This window comes from Pagrus major, chromosome 11 (assembly GCF_040436345.1).
Source record: "Pagrus major chromosome 11, Pma_NU_1.0".
NCBI classification, from domain to species: Eukaryota; Metazoa; Chordata; class Actinopteri; order Spariformes; family Sparidae; genus Pagrus; species Pagrus major.
Genome location: NC_133225.1, coordinates 24726620 through 24751684, shown reverse-complemented (window position 1 = coordinate 24751684; position 25065 = coordinate 24726620). Strand labels below are relative to the sequence as shown.

The following is a 25065-nucleotide window of genomic DNA, read 5'->3' as shown; positions in this document are numbered from 1 at the left end:
CTTAACAAAACAACAGACATACATAACATAATAATCATAACAGAAAAACAAAGAACAACAAAGTAAGAACAACAAAAATAACAAACATCACTAAAAAACATAACAAACAGCATCACAAAAAACATAACAAACAGCATCACAAAAAACATAACAAACAACAAAACAACAGACTTAATATAACATAACAAACATAACATAATACAACAAACATAACAACAAAATAACATAATAAACACAACAAAACAAAACAAAACAACAGACATAACATCTTCTGATCTAGACTGAATGCTTCCAACAGGAAGAAAACTATTGATTTTGGTCAACACATTATCGTTCCTCTGATCCCACAGTGAGTCTAATAATCAGACCATCTCTTAGAAGGCCGTCTGCTTTTCATTGTTTTGCTGTTTTAATTGGCATTTATTTATTGTTGTGAGTGATGTTTCCTTGTAAAAGCAATTTCCTGAGCGGAACGCTTAATGAGCTAAGTTGGAAATAAAAAGACCTCCGGGTGTAAAGCATTTATCTGGCCCTGTGGGACAGATAAAAATAGTGTAGAGAGTGAGTGCGGACTAGTTGGGTGTAATGTTCCTTTAAAGGCCGCTGCCCCCTGCAGCGTCGTCATTGCGCAGAACAGTTTGAACCAAAAAGCGGAGTGACCTTCCTCCGCTCTCAGTCTGAGAGGGGCAGCACTGAAGCAATAAGCCGGTCACAGCTCCTATAGTCCCCCGCCTTAGCCTCAGAAATGAACAACAACTTAGTCGGAGATGAAGTCGGGTAAGATCCATTTAATAAAGCCTTCTACTGCAGACGCATTAAACTGTTCACTGCGTTATTACTTATAGTTAGCGTGCTGTCTTGTCAAGCTGTCATTTGACAGCTAACATTAGCTAGCAAGCTAAGCTAGCCGGAGTAACTTAGCGAGATCGCTAGCCTGAGGAAAGACGGCCAAAAAGTGAAAGTAGTCTTCAAAGTAGCCGAGTTGTCTCTGTTATCGCTTACGGGCAAACGGGCCGTGTTTGTCTGGAGGGCTGTCATTTAGCTTGTCATGGGAATGCGTGAAAGTGTAGTTACTTATTTCAGTGCTGTTTCCAGTTAGCTCGAAGCAACTGAGCTAGCTTAGCTAACGCTTGCCAGCGAAGCGAAAGTCTCCTCTTCTTGACTTCGCCGATGCGAGGACATTTAGCGGGCACTGCTGGAGGATGGAGCATCCTCGTCTCGTCTGCACTAACTAATCCTCCACTTCTGCCACAGCCGCTACATACATTCAGCCAGACAAATGTTATCTCTCAAGCTAGTTTGATATCAGTGCCGCTTGAACTGCCGTTAAACTTCCAGTTTTGTATCCAGCATCCGAGTTCACCGGTCCGCATGCAGGCAGCCGAGCAGCCGCTCTCCTGTCTTCTCCTCCGCTCCGCTCTGGCTGTAAAATACTCGGGGCTTCAGTTATGTGGGCTGGATGTGGTGGTAGACAGTGGCTGCTGCAGCATCTGGACTCAGTTTTGTCAGCTGGGTGTTTGGTTAGCTTGCTAAACGCTATGGCTCTGTCCAGGGGTAACTTACGTGGCAGGAGGTTCATAAAAAGACCATTATTGTCGAGGCCATTGCATTCAGTGTTAGAGGACCAAAGTGACATCCATGGCCAGGACTGAGCCTGAGCATGAACATGAGTCACACAAAACACAGGCATTTTTAGCTGGAGCTGTGAGTATATATCCCTAAGCTGCAGGAGCTTTGGTAGCAGCATTGCCTCATGTTGTGTAATATCTGTGTACTTGGCTGTTTAGTCAGCTGTAGCGTTGTAATGCCTCTGAAACCGTGCCTTCAATCTTCTTCACCAAGTCGGCTGTTGAGGTCTTCTAGGTCCTCCTGACAGGCAAACTATTTCCTTGGTTGTTACCATGTCTTTTGTATTTGATGCTTGTATAACAGTGTATCATTTACTATGACTCAAAGTGAATGCCAATGACTGACTTGATGGTAATTTATCTACTCTTCTCAGGAAACTTTTTGTGGGTGGATTGGACTGGAGCACCACACAAGGTAGGTCACACCGGTTAACCTGTGAAGGCTCAGTCACTTTATGCACTAAGTGGTTTTAATGAACAGTAATTTGTCTTGGTGACACTGATGTAGCTGCGTGGATTTGTTGTGGTAGCTTGTGGGGAGTCTTGTTTGGAGTTTGAATCAAAGATGAACAAACTCTATTAGGTTTGCAGTGGTATGAGTTTTTCATGGTACCATAAGCATCTCCAGAAAAATAACGGTTTCATGGTATCATGGTACACAGTATTACACAATTATTTTAATTACTATCATCAGGTACAATGACCCTTAAAGGGATGGAAATAGAGGTCTTTATTATAAGCGCTTTTATTATAATTTCACAAATTATTTCCTGACAGACATGAAACCTCATATAAACTTAAAATATTACTTTTTTCATTGCATGAGCGCATTAGAACTCAATTCCTTAGATAAGCACATGTAGAGGGTATGATAATTATCAATTTTCTTGCTATGGTATACCTTGAAAACAGCATACCACTGCAACGCTATTGTTTATAGATGATCATGTCATTTAACTATCTAATACAGAGTGGAGCTGTTCAATATTAAACTATATATCTAGAATCTGTATTTTACGGCTGCCTTGATATTGATATCACTATATGATTTTTTGCATATGATAATTGCCGTTGTCATATATTAATTAAAATTAGGGTGAGTTATATGTTCTCTGACAATTCAAATTATAACATCGTTATGATGATCCTGCAAATAGAGATGGTCTTGTTTATTTATTTATTCTTTTATCAGATGTTGCCTGATTTAAATTATTGTTTTGTTCATATAATGTGGTGTCTCATTAAGTCAAAGTGCTGTGTTAAGACTCAGTTAGACACTGATGCATATCAAGAAGCTGTGTTGATTTGTAGAATGAAAACTTTGTGGATTAACGTGTTCGTATTCACTGAAGTATTGAAAGTTTTAGTATGGGCCTGAAAACGTAGGTATTGTATAAGTAAAACTTTAATTAGTATGTTGCCCTAATGTCAAGCTGTTTTAATAGCTTTTGTGTGATATTTCTGTACTGATATGACATGGAGTGGACACTTTAACACCACTGTTACAGATAAATGTTTATAAAATATCCGCTAATAGTACTGATACAACATGGATATCTTGATTTGACATTAATGGCCCTTGTGGAACTACTGTGTTGTGCTGGAAACTGGTAAATGGTTTATGTTAACAGGCTCCATTTCTAAACTAATGCTAGCTACTGTGGCTCTTTGTTAGCTGAGCGGAGAGAGGCGCTGAGATGAGGCCCTGGAGAACGTGCATAAAGCAACGTCTTTTGGACTGTCCCCGAAAATCCAACCCGAGTCCTTTAGAAAGAAATCAACAGTCAAGCAACATTAAACAACTTAAACAAATCGTCCACAGGCTCGTACAAGCAATGCACTCACATATGGCCAATAAAAAAGTGATTAATAACAAAGTGATTAATACACGTAATTGCTACAAATTGTTACTCAGAGCCCCTTTAAGTGGACCAAATCAGAGAAATATGTTATAGTGCAGAAAACACTGAACTCAGCCGTACTGCACATTACTACTTTCTCCTTTCTCACACGTCATAATTACTGATGATCACCTGCACACTGTAAACACTGGTGGCAGAGTACATTATACACTCTACATCCACTGTGCGTACACATGGTCCTCTCACTCAGAATTGCCCAGAGATGGTCTAGTTTGTTTGAAGCACTTTACTGGCTCATGCTCGGTTGGCCATTGTGTAACTTTGCACAAGGGCTCGCCTGTATTAACAGCACTGTTAACATTAATATCTGAACCACAGCGCTTCGTAAAACTCAGCCTGTTTCCCTGGCGATGCCTCAGGGCTTCTCAGAAATTAGAAAAGCAATTACGATAACTCTCCTCATTTGTTCAAACTTGCACGCCTTGCTCCTGTGGGCGTGTGCGGGCGTTACAGTAGTTGGGTGTACATTTAATGCTGTGTAACATGGCAGTTGGTCAGTGCTTTGTTTGCTCTTTTGGAGTGTGTGACTTGAATGTGACTGCAATGTGTTTTTATTTTTCTGTGTAAAACATACACAAGTACAAATTTCAGCATTCTGCCATAAGACAAAATCAAGGTCACTGAATGACTTGTAGTGTTCCCTGTGTGATTTCATGGAGTGGTGCTTGTGTGTGTTTTTTTTTCTCCACACCTGTTTTGGTCCCAGTTACAGTTTTAGTGCAGGTTGAAGTGCTGAAGATATTTTCTTAGCATCATTTATCACCATAAAGGCGTGAGCTCTATAAATCACTTCTTTGTGTTCAGGAGGCAAACTTGGCTGAGTTTTATCTCAATTATAATTTCACATTCATAATATTGCTGTATGTTTCTGTGCTTATTGTTATGAAGCAGTGCTGTTATGTAATTTCTTTCTCTTCTCAGAGACACTGAGAAACTACTTCTCACAGTACGGGGAAGTAGTAGATTGTGTCATCATGAAGGACAAAACTACAAATCAGTCGCGAGGCTTCGGCTTTGTCAAATTCAAAGACCCCAATTGTGTACGGACAGTGCTGGAGACAAAGCCGCATAATCTTGATGGAAGAAATGTGAGTATATGAATCAAAGGAGCAGATAGTGAAATCATCTGGAGTAATCAGTCTGCGCTTTGTGTGAGCAATGTGAAAGCCTCATCCTGTATTTCATCATCTAAAGTAGTTAGAAGTTATTCAAGGAGAAGTACAGTTTTGCTTTAGGATTGTTCCTGCCTGCAGACATTAGTACAGATGATGCATTTTGCAAGACTGGCATTTGTTTGCCGAACAAGACTTACCTGTTTAAAGTCAAATAAGCCTAAGTGGCAGTTAAACTTGGATTTCTCTGAGATGGCTGAAAAGAAACTGCTGCTAATCTAATCCATGCAGTCAGCTCTCCATAAATGACATATTGCCTCCTTTGTTCTGTTGACAGAGGCGGAGAAGGGCATAACATTTTATTGGCCATATATTTAAATTAACGTGTGTCAGTAGCACATATGTTGCACTGTTGTACAAGGCGAGCCAATATACTGTAATGGATTCAGTGAAGAAGAACATTTCAAGGTGCCTTTATTTGGGGCTAATGTCAAACGTTTTCTCTCTCTCTGCTGTCAGATTGACCCGAAGCCATGCACTCCCAGAGGAATGCAACCTGAAAAGTCTCGAACCAAGGAGGGCTGGGTAAGAGGAATCTGATTTCTGCTGGGGAGGCTAGGCTAGGTGTTTCTGCTGGAATAAGACTGGACTCTAGCTTTTCAAGGGCCATAAGGGGACCTTGAGCCTCATGTATAAAAACTCTGACTTTGACCTAAATTTTATTTTCTGATTTATTCACCACCCCCCCCCCCCCCCTTCAAAATTGATCAGTATACAGTATCATACCTTCGACAATGCTAGAAATTGGTTTGGGGTTTTTCCTTAATTACAGGAGCATTAAAGAATCCATGACTTGCATCGACCTCTATTTGTGATCATCAGTATCAGCAAATATCTGGTACAGCTTACACTTGTCTGGGATTGGCACACAACAAGGTCACATTTACCCAGATGTATAAAAAATAATATACTAAGACGTCATCGGCCTAAATATTGGAATTATATTCAAAATTATTGCATGACCTTGTTTGAATGTAGAACTGTAGAAAAATTTTCATGCCATCTCAGCTGAAAGACGTTGTTCTTATAACGTCCTCCCTCATTGACTAAATCTGAGAAAATACTAGTAGACTTAGAGAGGAGAAGGCTGGTGTGGGGCAGAAAATTGCTTTCAGCAGTGATTTTCTTTTTGAAAGGCAGAAATCTCTGCACCAGCTTCGGTAATTTGTGGGTCGATCAACAATGCTATCACGCTGCTGTAGATCTATTATAGTCATTTTGTCCCTTTGGGCAGCAAAGATGTTAGCTATTGCACCTTTGCTGTCAATAAAACATTTTTATAAGTCACATATTTGGCTGCAAGCATAGATGGTAAGTCAGAAGCTTTTATAAATGAGGTTCCTTTTTCCTTCTACTGGTACTCCTTTTACGCAATGTTTTACTAACAAAGCAGAAGATGTAATTGTTAAATATCATTGTTGTCGTAAGCAGCCTCTAGCCTTTTCAGCATGAGTGCAGTGCACAGCAATGGTTGAAATGCTTAGTGGTGGAGAGTAAAGTGGAGGAAGCCGTGCTCTCTGATCTGTGGAGACTAGTGTTTGCATTGACATGACATGTTAAGAATTATACCCCAGGGCAAGAGGAGAACCTAATTTCTTCTGCACTGTCTGAATAGATGATGGCTAACTGGCCCCTTCCCAGAGTGATCCTTTAACAGACATTGAAATCCATATACACTCCCTGTTTTCTTTCAGAAGGGCAGCAAAGCTGATAGCAATAAATCAAAGAAGATATTTGTAGGTGGAATCCCCCATAACTGCGGCGAGCCTGAACTCAGGGACTATTTCAATAGATTCGGAGTGGTGAGTATTGCCATGTGCATAATGCAAGTCAGTACATGTCGTCATTAAGACTGCTTGAATGGATGTGACATTGAGCAGGGTCAATATTACAATATAAAAAAAATGAAATATAGTGGGATGGGATTGGATAATTAATTATTTGTCCAAATTGAGGCAGAATATTTAATTGGACTAAGAAGGGACCCTGTCTGGTTTTCTAAATGGAGCCACTGTTTCCCTTTGTCCCATTCAAGGTCACAGAGGTGGTAATGATCTATGATGCGGAGAAGCAGAGGCCCCGAGGTAAAAGCTGATCCCGTTTTTTCTCTCCCCTCTCCATACCTTACCATCTTAAATCTCATGACAAACTATTATGGCCCAAAGAGAAAAAACCCATTCAATCCCAGAAATTCAATTAAATTTAAACACTTGTCTCCTATGACATGAATTTTATGTGTGGTAAATTCACACAATAAAACACATAAGCATTTTGAATAAAACCTCATACCAAGTCACTGGAGCGTACATAAAATGGAAGATACTTGACATTTCTAGAGGTGGAATGAAAAGCTCAGTGTGACGTGAAATACACTTCTTTCCTGTTAAATACATTAAATACTTAAACAGACATTGAGGCGGTGCCTTCACTTTACCTGATGGTTATAAATGTGTCCTATGCTGCACATAATCCACATAATACAGCCGTAGATGGCACCTTAAAATCATGTCTGAGCCTTTGTCACAGCCTCAAAGGGTTTCAGAAATCACAGGTTCTGGTTTGGACTGATGCAGTGTCCTTCATGACATGACCTTGTGTGAAAACGTGAGTCTGTTCCACGGACAAATTTCTACTCAGCCAAAATATTGTTTTCAGAAGATAAGTGTTGTTCAGGCAGAGCGAGGAGAGAAGCTATCTTGAAAGCTTTTAGTCGAGAATATTGGTTTAAACACCGACTGGTTTTCGACCTCACAAGGTCGTCTTTGGTGTGTAAATAGTGAAAATGGTCATCCACAAGACTTGAGACTTACTACATGAGTAGTGTTCTTGTTGGGGTGATAATGTTTACTACATCAAAATTAATTAGCATAGCTAATGGCACACGGAGGGCCCTCATAAATGTTCTGAACCTCTGAGGAAGATGTGTCTGATTCAAGCGGCTCAGTGAAGCATTCAGATTTGTTTCTAGGATCTATGAAGAATTTTCCACGAGCATCTGATGTGCTAAAGGAGAAGTTCACTGTTTTTTAAGTCTTGTCTAAAAAAGCAATAGTTAGAGGTTTTTTAAAGAGTTTCTTCTGAGTATAATTATTCCTCCAGTTCATACTGGCTGTTAAGGGATCCATTTTTAACATGTTTCCAGGGTATGAGATAAGGGACAAAATCCACATTCCTCTCTCTAAGCAAAAATGTATCTGTGTTTATTTGAAGCTCATGTGAGGCTTCAACATTCTATATAAGACAAATATAATTGGGATCTTTCAAAGTAAAGGACTTGTTAGACTCTAATTAACTGATCTCTTCTAGAATAGAAATATCACACCACAGAGAGATTATTAAAGGATATTAATAGAGAAGACAATAAGAAATAAGAGTAAGTAAAAAAATATATATATACAAGTAATAGAATATGACATAACTGTAAAAAAAAAAAGAAAAAAGAAAATGTGTGCATTAAAGTATAATATGTGACAACTATAAAAAATGTATATTTACATTTAGAAATTGAATTGCTTCTTGGAACTTAATAAATGCAAGAAGTTAATGAAAATCTAATTGGCAGGTTGTTAGAAGGTGTTGTTAAAGGCGAAAGAAATCACTTACTGAAGGAGAGAAGGCAGGTTTCAGGAAAGTAGGTGCTCCAAAAAACACAGTACTTTATCACCACATGCAACTGGCACATTGAGCACAGTTTGAGTATCTAAGGGGGGATTTGTCCTTCAAAGAGGCTGGTTTCAGCCCAAAGGCTGAAGTTGAAAATTACATTGTTATCACTCGAACAATAGAAGCTTTTTACTTTGCTATTTCAGAAGTCTCTCTAACCTATATATAGGAAGAAATGACAGACCCAGAAATCTTTGGAAAGTTTTTCCATTTAATCATAAATGTATCATGAGTTTATGACATGTGCCGACACTTTTAGCACGGGTGGCCTCACTGGGAATCAGACTCCATGCCACCGGCAGTGTTGGTGTCAGACTCTGCCCGCTGAGTTACAGTCACAGCTGTTTCATCTGCATTTGTCCTACATAGTAAAGATGCAGCGGCCACTGACCCACAACATGTATTACTGCACTCCCTTCAAAACCCCCATTCATTCTCTATTGGGAGAAACCCAGAATAGTTTGTCATTGGAATTTAACATGATCTTATATACCAGTAACAACCATTACATAATTTTTGATGGTGTAAACAGTTTCTTTTACTAAAACCATTAGACTTTCAACATTGGAATAAGTTTTCTTTACCTTGATTTAGACGTAACTGATACATGTATCTTAAATGGCATAGTTTGTGTTTTCCCATATGTAGAAAGTTAAGTATTTTTGTAAGTAAGCCCTTTCTATTTTTCTTTCTTCTGTCCCCCTTCTCCTTGTGAATGGTTTGAATGTGATTAACGGTGTCTCTTAAGATTTGTCTTTTCTCCTTTAGGTTACTGTGCATTGACTGGTAGCACAGAGGTACAGGCCAAATGTAAAAGAACCCAAATTTTTAACTTGGTCAGAATGGGGTGTATACAAAGTTACATCAAACTGTGATATTTCTCTAATTAGAGAATTTTCCTCAAGGTTATTTGAGCGATTGTTAAGCAACAATTGACGTTTTATTCCTAAATCCTCTGAATGGTTATTATTATTTAAATGTATGAGGTTTAGTTAAAGGGATATAATGTCATATCATGGTAAATATCACATCAATATCTCAAAATTAGGCATGTCACAAAATCACATACCATTAAATCAAATGCTCGTTTAGTGTCTTAAAAGAAATAAATACTGTTATCAGAGAAATTTCAGATAACATAATTATATAGACAGTAAATGATTAGGCCGGAAACTAAGGAACATTTTCATCATTGATTGAGCTACAAATTCTTTCCACGCTTAATGGATAACATTTTTGGTGTAAAAAATATTAGCAAATCCGGAAAAATACTCAATGTTAATTTCTAAAAGCCCATGGTGATGTTTTCTTTTTCCAAAATGTTTTTATTGAGCATCAACATCGGAAATTGTACATTCACAAAAAAAAAAAAAAAATACAAAAAAGCAGACGTACAGTGCTCACTTTTTTTGTCAGAACCCCAACCCCCGGCTCATGTCAGCCTCAGGCAACAAACAAAACAGAGCAAAGAAAAAAAGATATAAAAAAGCTGCATAATAGGGGAAATATGGAGTTAAACAACTGAAGAAAATGTGTCTTTTTTAAAAAATAGAAAAAATAAAAATAAGAAAAAAATGATTGAAAATAAAACAAAATGTAAAAGAGGCAATAAAATAATAGAGTTCAAACAGACTCAGTCATCTGACTTATTAGACATGAGATCTCTAGTGACTTCTTTATAAGAGATAAAAACTTGATATTTTGTCAAAATTTACTCAATTATCAGAATTGTTGTCGATGAATTTTCTGTCTATTAACTAATCAATTATCAAATAGTTGTTACAGGTCTGTAAGTGATCCCAGTCTTATGTCTATCAGTCTAAGATAAAGGAAGTCCACACTAGGTTTTATTGTCATCTAACATTTAAAAATTGGTTCAATCAGTAGTTGCTATCTGATTTGGGGTAACACGTCTTGTTACCCCAAATCCGTGAAACCATGATATGTCAAACTCTTTAATGTGTCAGCTTAGTTTTAAAATTAGATTAAGGACGGGTCATTGACAGATGTTATTAATAGCAATAGATCATGAGTCCTGGGAATGGTTGGCATGATACTAGAGGTCTCTAAAATCTCAGTTGTCTCGCAGGACGTTTAATTGGATTCAGGTTAGGTCCCCAAGTAGAGTTGTGCACACAACCCAATTCTGCCACAGCGGAAAGTTAATCAAATTGAAAGTAGATCACGGCAGCGCGCTGCAGCCTGCTAACGCTCTGAAAAGTTCTGTTCCAGATAGTCAGATGAAAACGTAACTGCGCGTCCAAAACGTTGGACCAAAAAGTTGCATTCCTGTTGATGAACTTTGTTTATCTCCCATTAAAACTCTTGATCAAATCAGCAACCTGCCACTTTGGGAAACCAATTTTGGCCTATATCTTTGTGTTACCATTGTGAGCAATATTTTAATTGTCCATTTTAGGCTTATCCTGGCTGACTCAAAAGTAAAATACTGAATTTGGGAAAGCTCGGAGAAAGCTTTAGGCATTCTACAGTTTGTGTTTCTCCATATTTTTGTGATGCATTAACAATGGCTGCTGCGAGTGTGTGCTCCACAGCAATATACCAAGGGACAGATCAAGGTGGGGTTTGGATGAAACGGCATGAAGTAACAAAATGTAGTATTGGTTCAATTGGCATTTATCAGTGTTGGAAGGTGGACTTAATTGACCTTTTTCATGTGACAGTTCACATTAAATCAAATGCTTCACTCATCAGTCTTTATGTTTAGCGGTTAAGCAGTCTTTTGTTGTTATCTTCACAACATTTTTCACTGCACAGTAAAGAGAAAAGTTCCCTTCGATCCCCCAGGCTTTAGTCTTGGATTTGTGTTGTTCTGCAAGTCTGCGACATCATCCGAACCCCAGGAGCCTCTTGCTCAGTCTTGACGGATCCTCACTCTGCTGAAGCCCAATACTGTTCTTCATCTTGTGTTGTCACAACCCCCCCTGCTACCTTGATTCACTCTTGGTCGTTGGCTAGGTTTTGGATTTATTACTTTCGAGGCCGAACAATCAGTGGACCAGGCTGTCAACATGCATTTTCACGACATCATGGGCAAAAAAGTGTGTAGTTGTAGTTTTATTTTACCCTTAAGATCAAACAGAGGCTTGGGCGACAGAGTCAGAATTATAATATGATGCTGTTTTATACTTACGACTCATTTTACATTGGTTTGCCATTAGTGACTTTAGCATCATATAGCACAAAGTTAGCTTTTAACATCATAAAATGATCAGGCCACTAAATTAATTTACTCATCTTTATTATTTGCTCTAAACACGTACTATCCTTACACTTGCTTTGGCTGATCCTTCACAAATGCTGTTATATTTACATTTTATTGTCGCCCAAGGCTTTGTTTAAACTGACCACTCCTTTAGGATGTATTAGATTGCACCTAAAATATTAAAGTTACATTATTTTCTGATTTTTGAGAAGCAAAAGAAAAGATGAAGTTAAGACTTCAAAGCTCAAAGAATTCACTGAATATAAAGCACCTAAAGGACTGGTCCAATCAGTTCTGTTTCTTTTGTTTTCTGATATTTTGTTGGCAGGTCACTTACACGTCAACATGTTTTCTTTTTTCTTTTTGAAAAGTTAAAGAAAAAGCTCAACTCAGTGACCTCAGTTGATGAATCTCCATACTGTGTCTGTCAGTTCTCTAAATGACAAATGGCAGCTCTCTCAAAAATGCTGCTCAGGATAAGACATGAGTCTAACAATAATACTTGCATGTCACTTCTTAGTGTTTGTTTTATCTCAGTGTGTGTACCAGATGGATGGGGTTTACTGCACAAAGACAATTCAGATAGTGTCAGGTAAGCTGTCCATCCGGGAGAAAACAATAAATTCACTGTGGTGTTATATTTTCAAGCGCACCTCCTAACCTTCTGGCATTCCTTCTATTGTTTTGTTGCATGTGGCAAACACCACCCACCTGGCATCTCAGCTGAGTAAAACAAACCATTAAAACATTTTTAGTAAAATAAAGTACCACTTGGTACATATCTGGCGAGGTTTGCTCCTGACTCTTGGGCTTTAAATGCACTTTTAAAGCTCTCATTCATTAAACAACCCCCCTTTTCCCCAGTAGACATTTTGTAATTAGCAGCTTTTAAACCACTCTATAGAGATACCAGAAGAGAGAAGGTCTCCTTTCTGCCCCTTCGTGCTGACACTAATGATTTGTGGGCATAAGAGAATGATCAAAGTCAGACACTCGGTCATATCATATCATCACATGTATCTTGTTACTAGCCTTGATTTTTACATGGCTGCTGAAGTGTTTTAAATATTTGAACATCAGTCTGAGACACTTGACACTAAGAAGACCTTTTGTGTGTATTGTGACTTTGATTAAGCGTCCAGTTTTGCTGAAAAGTGGTAGTTGTTGTGGTGATTCTTGTTGTTCAGTCAAGAATGTTTTAAGGCAATTTTGTGCTTTAAAAACACATTACGCATTATGGCTTGTGTTCAGCACCTTAAACCGCCCAAGTCCCAGGGAGCCTCTCATTTGTTTATTCTAATCAAACCATTAATTAAAACATGTTATTTTCTTGTGTGCCAATAAATATTTTCCCTGAAGAGAACTTTGGGTAAAAACCTTTCATGACCCAGATTTAAGCTGATCATGCAAATCAATAATATAGAGTACCAACACAAGACGTTTCTATTAAAATCTCACTGATTATTAAATTAAAAAGATTATCTGAATCCCATTTCCTTGGTAAATGATTCAGCCCTACCTGTGTACTCTCCAGAGGTGCGCACCCCCCTTGACTTTGCCCTGGTTTCCAGCAGGAATCAAGGCTCGACTTAATCCATTGTTCTTGACTTGACATTACCTTACCGTGGGACTTGAGGGAGGCTGGGAGATATGAGTTACAAAATTAGAAATTGGAGCACATCAAACTGTGGAACAAATCCCAGTTCTGCTGTTGGGGACTGTACAGAAGTCATGGTATCCATCACTCGTAGCTGTGATGCCCACGGGAGAAAGTGCTCAGGTAGCTGCCGCCGGCGGCGGGGCCACTGCCGGAAACATGTGCATGTAATTAGGTCGACAGAGAAGGAAGAGGGGAGGCTGGGGAAGGTGGCAACACCTTAAGGCTGGGAGGAATTTGTGATTCGTTTTCCTCCTGCAAGGTGACCCCAATAACTCAACCCCTCAGTCTATTTCTGGTTGGCTCCCCCTTAGTCTCAGCCTGTTTCTTTGCTCTGGTTAACTGCTGGTAGCTTTGCCCAGTTACAGGAAGGAAAGTTCTGTTATTGGGGCAATTTGGCCCAAGGCATTGAGCTATTACTGGGCTGGATGTTAACTATATATGAAAGTCAAATTTAAGCACTGTAATGGATGGATAGAGTCCATTTCTGAGTGGTTAAAAATCGTCAGTGTAAGGCAGAAATTCATTCAATTAGTGTACTTCATTATTATAATTTAATTATCAAAAAGAAACTCGAGGTCAGCATTTTTAGATATGAGGTTTTGTTGTAGAAAGACGATGTCCTCCAGCAGCGACTTGACATTATCGTGGGGTCAAAGTGTATCAGCCACTTGTACTCCATAGAAATATTTTGTTTCACCTTTGACACAGTATGAAGATTCAATTATAGATTGACTGAAAAAGACTGTTTATTTGTATTATCTGCATGTTTACCTTTTATATATTCTGTTAGAACTCAGATACAAATTTCTCTCTATATCCGTTTACCCCCTAAAACTTATTCCAAATACAATATAAATGAGATTCTTTATAAGCGTTAGCTGGAGAAAGGTAAGTCATGACCTTCCATTAGATGTCTCTATCATACATTATATAGGGCAGTTCATTCGAGGAAAGAAAGAAATCTATGTCTCTCAGGTACATTTGAAGAGGCTGTTATCTGGAGATGGTTTCAGAAGCTTTTCTACCATTTACATTCCACTGTGAAATTCCCGCTTGATGATTAGTACCTGAGACACATAGCTGTACAGCTCTCCTGGCTACACAGTAATATTAATTTACATAGTCGCCCCTTATTATTCTAATAAACATAAAGTGAAAGACTCCAAACTGGCCCAATCAGTACATACATAATCAGTGGTAGGACAGGTCTGTCTAGGTGAGGGACTTCATGGACCTTATACTGGTGTTGCCAAATCTGCCCTCCTTGTCCCTTTGTCCAGGTGGAAGTGAAGAAGGCTGAACCTCGTGACAGCAAAGCTCCTGGTCAGCTTGGCCCTGGCCAGTGGGCACCCAGGGGCATCTTGAGTGCAGCTAATGGTTGGACAACACAGCCTGCCCAGGGCTGGCAACAGCCTTACGGGCCACAGGGTGAGTGGGAACAAGTCCCAGAGCTCAGCGAGGGAGGCTCACTGTTCAGAGGAAAACGTAGTAGTAACTGTTTAAATGTGTTAAACCCTCTGCTTTGACATTAACCTTTTGCATGTTGGTCACTGCTTGTGCTGCCGTTGAATGTTACACTGGATTCTGTGAACATATAACATTTTTAGGCAACAGTCTAAAGTTTTTTTTTTCTCTTCCTGAAGGAGTGTGGGTGTCGACTACCGGCCAACCCATAGGTAGGTGTTCGACCTCCACTTGACAACACACAGAAAAGATCCTGTCTTTCCATTTTAGTGAATTAGTTTTTTTTTGTATGTTGTTGCATAACTGTGAGTTGATCAAATTGCAGATAGATTTTGTGTCTTTGCCATGTGATCATGTGCTTATCTTGAAGTGCTTGTGTCACAGAAATGGGCTTGCAGTCTGTGTGGCCAATAAGCTGATGACAGTTAACAGCACGTGTTATCACTGATTCATAATGGCTGAGGCTGCTGATAATTTGCTGCTTGAGACAGATGGCAGCCTTGAATAGATTCCAGCCTCCCTCTGCTATTGGTCAGGCTCGGTTTCATAGCACCACCTCCGGGTCGACCTGCAACTCTCACTGCAGTGTCGGCTATGTGCTGCTCACTCAGTTTCATTCAGCTTCAGATTGTGTTCTGCAAAATCTGTTTTCTACCTTATGTCAGATGTTTAGCTGTTCAATAAGACAATGACATTCAAATAATGCAGATCAGATGTTTTCATCATTATTATTATTTATTATAATAATTATTACTATTGGTAACACTTTATGTTAGGGCACACATATTAACCATTAACTATTTGCTCAAAAGCATGCATATTGGTTGCAATAGGCTATTTATTAGTAATTACTGTGGTACTACCACATAAGGCTAACTCAGCAAATCATATTGAGATCATAATTCATGTACAAAAACCTGACTTACTATCAATAAGCAGTGATTAGGAGGTTATGGGGGAAAATTCTTATGCCCCTTTTATTTCACACTCAATAAAAAACCCACTAACACTCGCTAACATCTGGCTTTTGTAACATGACGTGTGTTGGAGTCATGGTTGAAGTTAAGGCCGCTGGCTTGTTAATCTTAAATACGTCTCTGTTGCACTACAGTACTTCATTATAAAGCTGTTCTGTCACACATTTGACCTTTTTATTAAAAGATTGCAGCTTCACTTAGCCATACTGCGATTTCAATTATATTTTGATTAATTTTACAGCCGTAGTTCTCTTATATAAAGTGTTATTATTATGGGTATTATTTCAGAAAATACGTGCAGATATTTATGTCACAACATTTCTATAAAATAGATCTGTTCTGTGTTGGAGCAGGCGGGTATGGGCCTCCGTTGTCAGCAGGTCGTGGAACCCCCACACAACCTCCATCACCTTTCAACGCATTCCTGGTCACGACCCCGGCAGGCGGCTTCGCTGCACCTCAGGGCTACCCTCAGCAGGGCTACAGCACAGCACCTCAATTTGGTCAGTAATACTGATACGCTCACTCATTATGAGACTGGAGTTGTTATGACATCACTACAATGTGCTTACAGGTAATGTAGCATAATATGTAAAGGATTACACTCTGAATTAGGTGAAGATGAGGAGTTTCTGAAAACTGATATTGATCTTTGACAAATGTCACAAATAATCTGCTGTGTTGAAATTATATTTTTTTGCCAAAAAGTGTTTTTATCCCTAGAAGGTTCCTTTAGTAGTTTATTAAATCAATATTTCTTTTAAGCTCCTAACTCCTGAAGGAAGCATTTTTTAAACTAAAATGTGTTTGTAATTGAATCTATGTCAGGTTTTCCAGGCAGCTTTGCTGTGGTCAGGGAGGAACCTCCACCTTATCAGAGATGGACAGCGTGACTCAGAGACAGCCAGCATTTCATGAAATGTTGCTTAAAAGAGCCTGCGAGGAGATTATTAGCCTCCAGCTATTAAACCTGTCAACTGATAGAAAAATACTAGAAAAACCACTGGAATGAAGCCCAAAATCATCTGTGACAAGTGTGTTGGCAGAGTGGTCCCAATCTGATCTGGCAGCTGATATTTCAAAGACATGTGGATGTACAGCTTGTAGTCTTATGGCCCAAAATGAGGAGAAGAAATAGATTAATACCTTGACTAGTAGTGTTTTTTTATGAAATGGTACTGTATTAAAATACGACTGAAGACTGAAGTCAAAGACTTTTGTGTTTTACTCAGGGACTGGTGTAAGGCGTTTGTACTCATGCATAGTAAACCATATGTGATACTGCTCCACTAGCAAATGATCTTTGGGGAAAATCCTATAAATTACTGTATTACTTTCCAACAGGTTACAGTTTCGGCACACCCCAAGCAGACCAGTATGCTCCACAGGTTCCTCCTCCGCCCACCACTCCAGGAACTGCACCTCTGGGCTTTGCCCCCGCCACCACACCAACTCAGGACTTGAGCAAAGCTCCCACTGGGCAGCCTGACTTCCCTTATAGCCAGTATGGTAAGAAAAGCATTGTGCATTAAGCAGTTTGCTGCCCTTTTCTCTCCCATTTACTATTTTATTCACCCCTCAGCCCTGACCATCTCCCTGGATATTTTATTGGATGCAACTACACCTATATAAGTGCATATCTACAACCCTTAGACAAGCAGGAGCTTGCTCTTGGTACCATTTAGCTTGAACAGCTCCACATGCATACATGCTTCTTGCATACATGAACCCCTCTGGCTCTGCCGTGAAGATGCTGCTGAAGTTTCACCATATCCAGGAGTCTTCAGCAGTCATTTCTGACAAGTTTTTCCAGCTGGGCTGTGGATTGGGAAAAAGATTGGTAGGTCTTGGTAGGTTTGAATTAGATCATCCTGCCTTGCAATGTTTTTTTTTCTTGTTTTGCATTTTTATTTTATTTTGATTTTCAAGGGAGTGCAACCTTCACCTGACGGACTGTACTAGACATTTGGTTCAGATATTCCTACCTTTTGATTGCTCCCTCCTCCTCTTCCTCCCTGTTGATGACTGTGCTGGCTTCTTTTCCTGGTCTTGGCACGATCGCAGTAGAAGAGCACCAGCATGACAGTATTATGCCCATGAAACCCTATTTCTGGAATTAGGCATGTTCAACCTGCCAAGCTACCTATCAAAAAGTATTCGACATGTCCATCAATTTATTACTCCGGAGCTTTGCATGCTTGTCTGCAAAATGTGAACTTTGCCCCTCTGCCTTGTAAAAACATGCAGGTATAAGTGAGAGTTTTTGGATAATGTGTCTGTAGGTTTTTCTTTCTGGTGGGTGTTTTTGTGGTCTTTGAGCTGGACTGTTGGTCTAGTTTAACATTATCTTTGGACTTTGCTCAACTAGATTTTTGTTAAAATGTACGGATTTTTAAAAAAATAAGACATTTCATTAAGCCGCTCTAGTGTCAGTTTAGAAAATGATGTCTCTCATAAGGTTCTGTGATTTAAAACATTTAGGATGTAGATTCTATGTGACATACTGTATACTCCTGCAGGATTAAGGCTTCAGCTCTGAACCAAAATGAAGACGGATACTGTGAAAACTAACCAGCATCCATGAAAAAGGAACAAGCTCAGTCTTTATTCAACACTCTGCCTTTCAGTCACATAAGCACACTATCAGATAAGAGTCAGATGTTCATTTAGAAGCTACATTCAGTTTTGTTGGCTGGCTGGTTATTTTTCTTCTGACTTGGCTTACAACTGCATCACACTGCTGGATCCACATTTAAATTCAGTCCTGTGATCGCTGTCAGTCAAGACAGGTGCTCATCTTGTTCAGTGTTTCCTGCTTGTGCTTATCTTCCATCCAGCTTTTGCATTTAGTGTCCGCTGCCTGTTCAGGCACTGAGTCCAGTAGTCCAAGTCAGTAGTAACGACACAGTCTTGGAATGTTTTTGTGAAATGAGCAGAAGATCAGAAATGCTGATGATGTGGACACAAATCACACACCTCTACTGTGACAGTAGCAGGAACTAGACATTTTAAACCGTGTAAGGTTAGTAAATGGTTGAGGTTAGACAAAGCAAATTTAGTGTCAGTTAAAGTTTAGCTGGGCTTATGTGGAGTTTGAAAATAGTTTTGCTTAAGGTCAAACCAGTGGTCTACATGTTTAATTCAATGCCAAACATTTTGACACTGAGACATCTGAAATGTGAGAATTAAATTAAAGAGCAACATATTTTCATGAACGAAACTGAGTTTTGCCCATGTTGGATTTTTGGATTTGATTTCTTTTAAACAATATAGCTCATAGGAGCTTTTTGGCAACTTATGGATGTTTTAAACATCTTTGAATGACCCAGCAAGCAAAGTCCCCTTAGCACTCGTTCTGATATCAAGTTACTCTGACCTGCAGTTACTCAAGTAAGTTTTTAAAAAAAATACATAATCAATGCATACATTGCATTGTATAACTAGAGTACACAAAACAATAATGTATTATGACATAAAGATGAAACGAGTTTCAAGTTAATTACAAGTTAATTTCAAGTTGATTGTCACATTAAGCTAAAAGTAATGGAGCCCAGTGGCGGCTTGGAAGATGGGAAATCAGTCCAGAAATGTATAGCCATTTTTGGAAAATGATTGGCAACAATGTACCAGATATAAGTCGTATTTTACAACCTGTGCAAAGCCACTGGTCAGGGCTCGATGAAAAGGATTGCCCGCCTGACCGGGGCAAGCAAAATGCAGCATTATGCTAGTATATCTAGCATCTCACTTGCCCAAACTAGCAAGAGGGAATAAAGAATTGAACACACTGGGTTTTTTTTTTTCTAGTGCTGGTGATAGAAGTAGCAAAAGAGTGAGCCATCTTGCTTCCTTCTCACCTCTGTTGAGAGTTGCACATGTACAAAATCGATCAGGCACCCGCAAGTAAAAGTGTTTATGAGCTGAAGCGCACACAAACATATGAGTTATCCTGAAAAAAGGAGTTTAGTTGGGTGGCGTTAAAGGATTTTTAAGAAAGGACTATTGAGAGCGAGGCAGATAAAATTAACTTAAGTCTTTGTTGTTGTTTTTACGGCTAATAAATAAAACAATTTGTTTAGGCTCAGGTAAAAATTGACTTCAGGCAGGTAGATTTCCAACCCAATAAAAACCTGCTGTATGGTTGTTCTAGTTCCTGTTTCTAGTTGCTTCGTTCTGCTAATATTTTCTTGGCTGGAAAACATAATTCCTTCATCTTAGCAGATCATGCACATTTCACAAAATTTCATGAGACCAGGCTGGCATGATTTAAAAGTCAGGCGTGCTAGCAGATAGCTCACACTCTCACACTCCATTTTGTTTTGACTTCCAGATGAAGCTGAGCAGTGTCGCCTCTCCAAGCATAGTGCAGACACAGTAAATGAGTGTAAATGTACAGCTCTGTTAGCTCAGTAAGGGGGGAAGTATGTAAAGTAGTTGGCCAGCAGTATCTGGGTTCAGTCAACCTGGTCTCCTCATCTCCCTGATAGGCTTGGGTAACTACCCTCAGGACCCCTCTGCCTACGGACCAACGCGTCCTTCTCACAGTTATGGTCAGGATGAGCAGGGAGGATATAGTGCAGGTAGGTGCCAGCATTGTCTTCTCCAACCACAAAAAGTAGCATTTGTTCAGTACTGTAGTGTTTATAGAGCTGCAACCTGGTTCTTTTCCTCTTTTTGCTTTTCGTTTTGTATTTTGCATGTACATTCTGCATGTACATACAAACTACTGTGTGTACTCTTGTATAGTAAAAGACAGCCGCCAACTATCTCACAGCTGAGTGGATTTGAAAGACATTAAAATTGCATTACATTAAAATGTGACATTCAGAGCTCAAAGCATGTCCTCTCCCTCCGCGGCTGTAGCTTTACTATACCAAGACCAACCATGTCCTCCTTTTTTGTCCACTCTCTCTGTCTGCATTGCTTTGCTGATAATAAAAGGATGATCTAATTGTCAGAAAATGTGTTCATGGTTCAGTTGTCTCTATGCATCAGCAGTCCATTCACCCGTTGTTTTTTTCCCCATGTACCGTCTCCACATTATAGCTAAAGGGGTGAGAAAGGAAAGAAGATTTAAAGGAGGACACGATGCCAGTACATGTCCAATTCCTCTCTGGTTCTTCTGTCTGGTGGTCCTGTTGGGACCGCTCCCTGTTATTGCACTTTGAGCACCCCAAAAGAAATGTGTATTTTCTAACTTTTCCCCCTATTTTCTTTCTTTCTGTCTATCTATTGTATTTCCATTCCAGTTATTTATCACGTTCCCCACTCCAGTACTTACTGGAGACATTTCGAAATCGAACTGGATGTTACCAAGGCAGGAAAATAACCATTAACCAGCAGAATGCTGGAAAGATTTGGCTGCAACTGGTTTTTGTATTCTACCAGCCATTTGGTAGCAAACCACTCATTTGTTTTTCAAGCTTAAAAGCCCTTTGGCTTTGACAGTGACTGCTAAATTTTGGGCTGCAGCAGCCATTTTTTCAGGCAGATTAGCTTCCTCCCCTGGCTGTCACTTTGGTTCCCTTGTCTGTTAGCAGGGAGATGGTGCCATCCAGTGTCTGTATAGAAGAACATTGTGCGTGTTGCACTGGTCATCAAGAGAATCTGGAGATTGTTTTCCTTAATGAAGCCCATTTAAAAATGATTATTACATTCACCTTTAATTGAACATTTTCTCTCTAAATTTTTTGACAATAAAGGGCTCATTGAAGGAAAATAGTATTTAAATCTTGAGTAAAAATCCACCATGAAACCTTTTAAACTCTTAAGAAATGCACAATGCATGTCTTAGTCCATTTAGTTTAGTGTGTCACAGTTCTTTTATATCTTAAGCTCCTATCATAAACACACCTCAGAGCCCTTCATAGACAGACAATTAATACAAATACATAAATATTTGTAATCGTTCTAGATCCCAATGTATCTGAAAACATCAATTCAAGGTTTAATAACAAAGTTAAATTAAAGCTGCAAGCAGCGATGAACGGGCCCTCGCAGGCCACGCGGGTCGGGCCGTGCTGCTGTCGGGGCGTGCTCCTTACCCGGACCCATTGCCCCGTTATTGTGCGCGCATGTCTTAACTGATAGCCAAAAAGCAGTTTTGTGTTGATAATAGCGCCACCTGCTGGTGATTTTTGGTGTGTGAGTTACAGATGCCAGTCTATACCGGCCCAATCAGTTTCATATCCATAAGTGTTATGGTGTGGGCACAGTGGCAATTATAAAATGAAACTGCCACCAGAGCGCCACCTAGTGTGAGATCGGTAACACCTTCGTCAGCTGTCCTCAGGAGGCCATTGGCAATCAGTGTACCAAGTTTCGTGTTAATCCGACCAACTGACGTCGAGATATAAAATACTTCAATTTAAATAGCGCCACCTAGTGGTCATGGGCCAAGATTTTGCACAGAGCCTTAGGGGCTCATGGGGAAGTAGTGTCCTCAGTTTCACGTCATTTGGACACACCAATGTGGAGATATGCAACACTTCCTGTTTTGACCCGAATCCACAGGAAGTTGTTATTTAATAACTTGAGTATTCTTTGGCCTATCAAAATTCTTTTAATAACTTTTTGTCAGAAGGCTCCACTGATGCTGTGTGCAAAGTTTGGTGAAAATCGGTGAAATTGCCTGGGAGGAGTTCGAAAAAGTAGGTTTGCGACATTTCGCGAGCTAGAGAAAAACAACGCTAGGCGCAAATGGGCGTGGCCTATATCAGGAGATTCAGCAAGATTCACTGAACGCGTGGATATAAGGTTTTTGAATGTGCGACAAAGTATGTGGGAGTTATTAGGCAAAAACGGTTTGTGTTGATGATAGCGCCACCTGCTGGTCATTTTTGGTGTGTGAGTTACAGGGGCCAGTCTATACCGCCCCTATGAATTTCATATCCATAAGTGTTATGGTGTGGGCACAGTGCCAAATATAAAATGAAACTGCCACCAGAACGCCACCTAGTGTCAGATCACTAACCCCTTTGTCAGCTGTCATCAGGAGGGCATTGGCAATGAGTGTAACAAGTTTTGTGTTCATCCGACCAACCAATGTCGAGATATAAAATACTTCAATTTAAATAGCGCCACCTAGTTGTCATCGGCCACAATTTCGCACAGAGCCTTTGGGCCTCATGAGCAAGTAGTATCCTGAGTTTCACGTCATTTGGACAAACCAATGTGGAGATATGCAACACTTCCTGGTTGGAACGAAATCTGCAGGAAGTTGTTATTTAATAACTTGAGTATTTTTTGGAATATAAAAATTCTTTTGATAACTTTTTGTCAGGAGGGTCCACAGATGCTGTGTGCAAAGTTTGGTGCAAATTGGTGAAATTGCCTGGGAGGAGTTCGAAAAAGTAGGTTTGCGACATTGCGCGAGCTAGTGAAAAAAACGCAAAGCAGAAATGGGCGTGGCCTATATCAAGAGATTCAGCACAATTCACTGAATGCGTGGATATAAGGTTTTCGAAGGTGCGACAAAGTATGTGGGAGTTATTAGCCAAAACGCACTTTCCTTGATAATAGCGCCACCTACTGGTGCACATTCACTACAACAACAGATTATAAAATTTTTCGCCAAGCCTAATGACTTTGCCAAATAAAATCGACTTTTCATTCACATTCAGGCAGTGAAAAATGCGATCATTTTGGACGAAGGAATAAAATAATAATAATAATAATAATAATAATAATAATAATAATAATAATCATTCGAAAAACAATAGGGACCTCGCAGGTTCCCTGCTCGGGCCCTAAATAAGCAGCTGACAAGACAAAACATCAGTTCATTCATTCATTCATGAGTCTGGTTGTAAAGTTGATGCTGGGACAAGAGTCAAATGATGACCATTTTGATGTGATTTAACAATACTTACAGCTACAGTAGTTTGACAGCACAGTTGTTGACCAAATCAACCAAAAATAACAATTAGGATACTGAAAAGGGTAAGGGTGGATTTTTCCTTAACATTAAAATTATGAAAATGGTAAACGATTTAAAGCAGTAAGGCATCCCCCTGAACACAATGTGATGAGTCGACATTAAAATCCTTGTGTCTCTCTCCTGCTCTCTCCCCTCTGTCCTCCTCAGGGTACGGGCAGGACCTGGCAGCCTTCGGTCACAGCTTCGCAGACCCCAGCCAGCCAACGGCCTCGTACGGGGCCCCGACAGCACAGCCCACCGCTGCCCCCCAACCAGCCGCCAGTGCGTTCGGCAGAGGGCAGAACCACAACGTACAGGGCTTCCACCCGTATCGACGCTGAGCGCCACGTCTGGGCAGGGCTGCTGTGTAAAGTTCAAAAACAAAAAAAGAAGTCAGGGAAATGTGTGATTTCGCTAAAAAGCAAAACTGGAGTTCTGGATTGTTTGTTCTAAAGGGAATGTTGAATGCACACAGTTTGTGAAACAGAAACCTCTGTGAAAGCAGGTATTCCAGTAAATTCGAATGGGGTGTAAAGAAACCCAGGGTTTTTCTTTTGCATTACTTAATAAGGAACGTTCAGCAGAAAGAAGCTTTTATCCCCGACCCCCCCACCCCATGTTTTATAGTAGAACTTAACTACTTTGCAATAATTTTGATTGTCTGGTCAAACACTAGCACAGAGACTATATGTAAAGAGACTTGCATATAAATATGTATATTTATGGTGGACACAAATGAAAACAGGGTCTCAAGTTTCCTCAGCTTTAAATTCTAGGAAAAAAATGTTTTTATTTTTCATTTGGTGACTTTTGTTTACTTTCTGAGCCTTTAAAGTTTGTTTAAAATGGAGATTATGAATATATATATTATACACAAACTGTGCAATTTTTTAAAAAGAGAATTTTGTACTATAAATGTACACTTTGCTTGTTTTTTTATTTAAAGATGTAGACTTCCCTCAGGTGGCTCTTTTGGGTGCATTTTTTGCACTTACGCAAAAAGAAAAAAAGGACAAATTATTACAAAAATAAATGTTTTAAGGATACAGTGCTTGTCCCAGTTGTTTGTATTTGGTTGTGGGTGAGTTTGTTTTTCTTGTTTGGTGGAAGACTGACATCATTTAGCTGAAACAAATAGTCAATTAATACATAGATAGAAAAACTGATTGATTAAATCAGACACATTTGTTGTTCTAGCATCTGCAAGGTGAAATATGCTGCTTTTCTCTGTTTATTGCTTTTGTAAATTGAATATCGTTGAGTTCTGGACTGTGGATTAGATAAAATAAGACATGTTTAGATCTCAGTGGATTTTCAAACACAGTGATAGACAATTTCAACACAGAATGTTTTATTAATAGAGAAAATAATCAAAAGATTGACCGATATTGAAATTTAAAGCAAAGAAGAGGGATCATTGGTACCTTTTCTGAGA

At 39.4% G+C, this 25065-nt stretch overlaps 1 protein-coding gene across 5 annotated transcripts; it reads left to right on the top strand.

The window, feature by feature from the left end:
* Positions 1–669: 669 nt before the first annotated feature.
* On the top strand, positions 670–24676 carry dazap1 (DAZ associated protein 1). 5 transcript variants are annotated; one of them, XM_073476924.1, is made up of 13 exons: positions 670–777; positions 2003–2043; positions 4472–4638; positions 5182–5247; positions 6417–6524; positions 6758–6806; positions 11365–11447; positions 14552–14699; positions 14915–14947; positions 16066–16215; positions 17057–17221; positions 20200–20292; positions 23799–24022. In XM_073476924.1, exons 1-13 carry the CDS (start codon positions 746–748, stop codon positions 23969–23971), a joined length of 1308 nt encoding a protein of 435 aa, XP_073333025.1. In that variant the 5' UTR covers positions 670–745; the 3' UTR covers positions 23972–24022. The 5 variants fall into 5 exon arrangements, with proteins under 5 accessions (XP_073333025.1, XP_073333023.1, XP_073333020.1 ...); XM_073476922.1 differs by lacking the exon at positions 20200–20292 and having other exon boundaries at positions 23799–24676; XM_073476919.1 differs by lacking the exon at positions 20200–20292 and having other exon boundaries at positions 16045–16215; positions 23799–24676.
* The last annotated feature ends 389 nt before the right edge of the window (positions 24677–25065 follow it).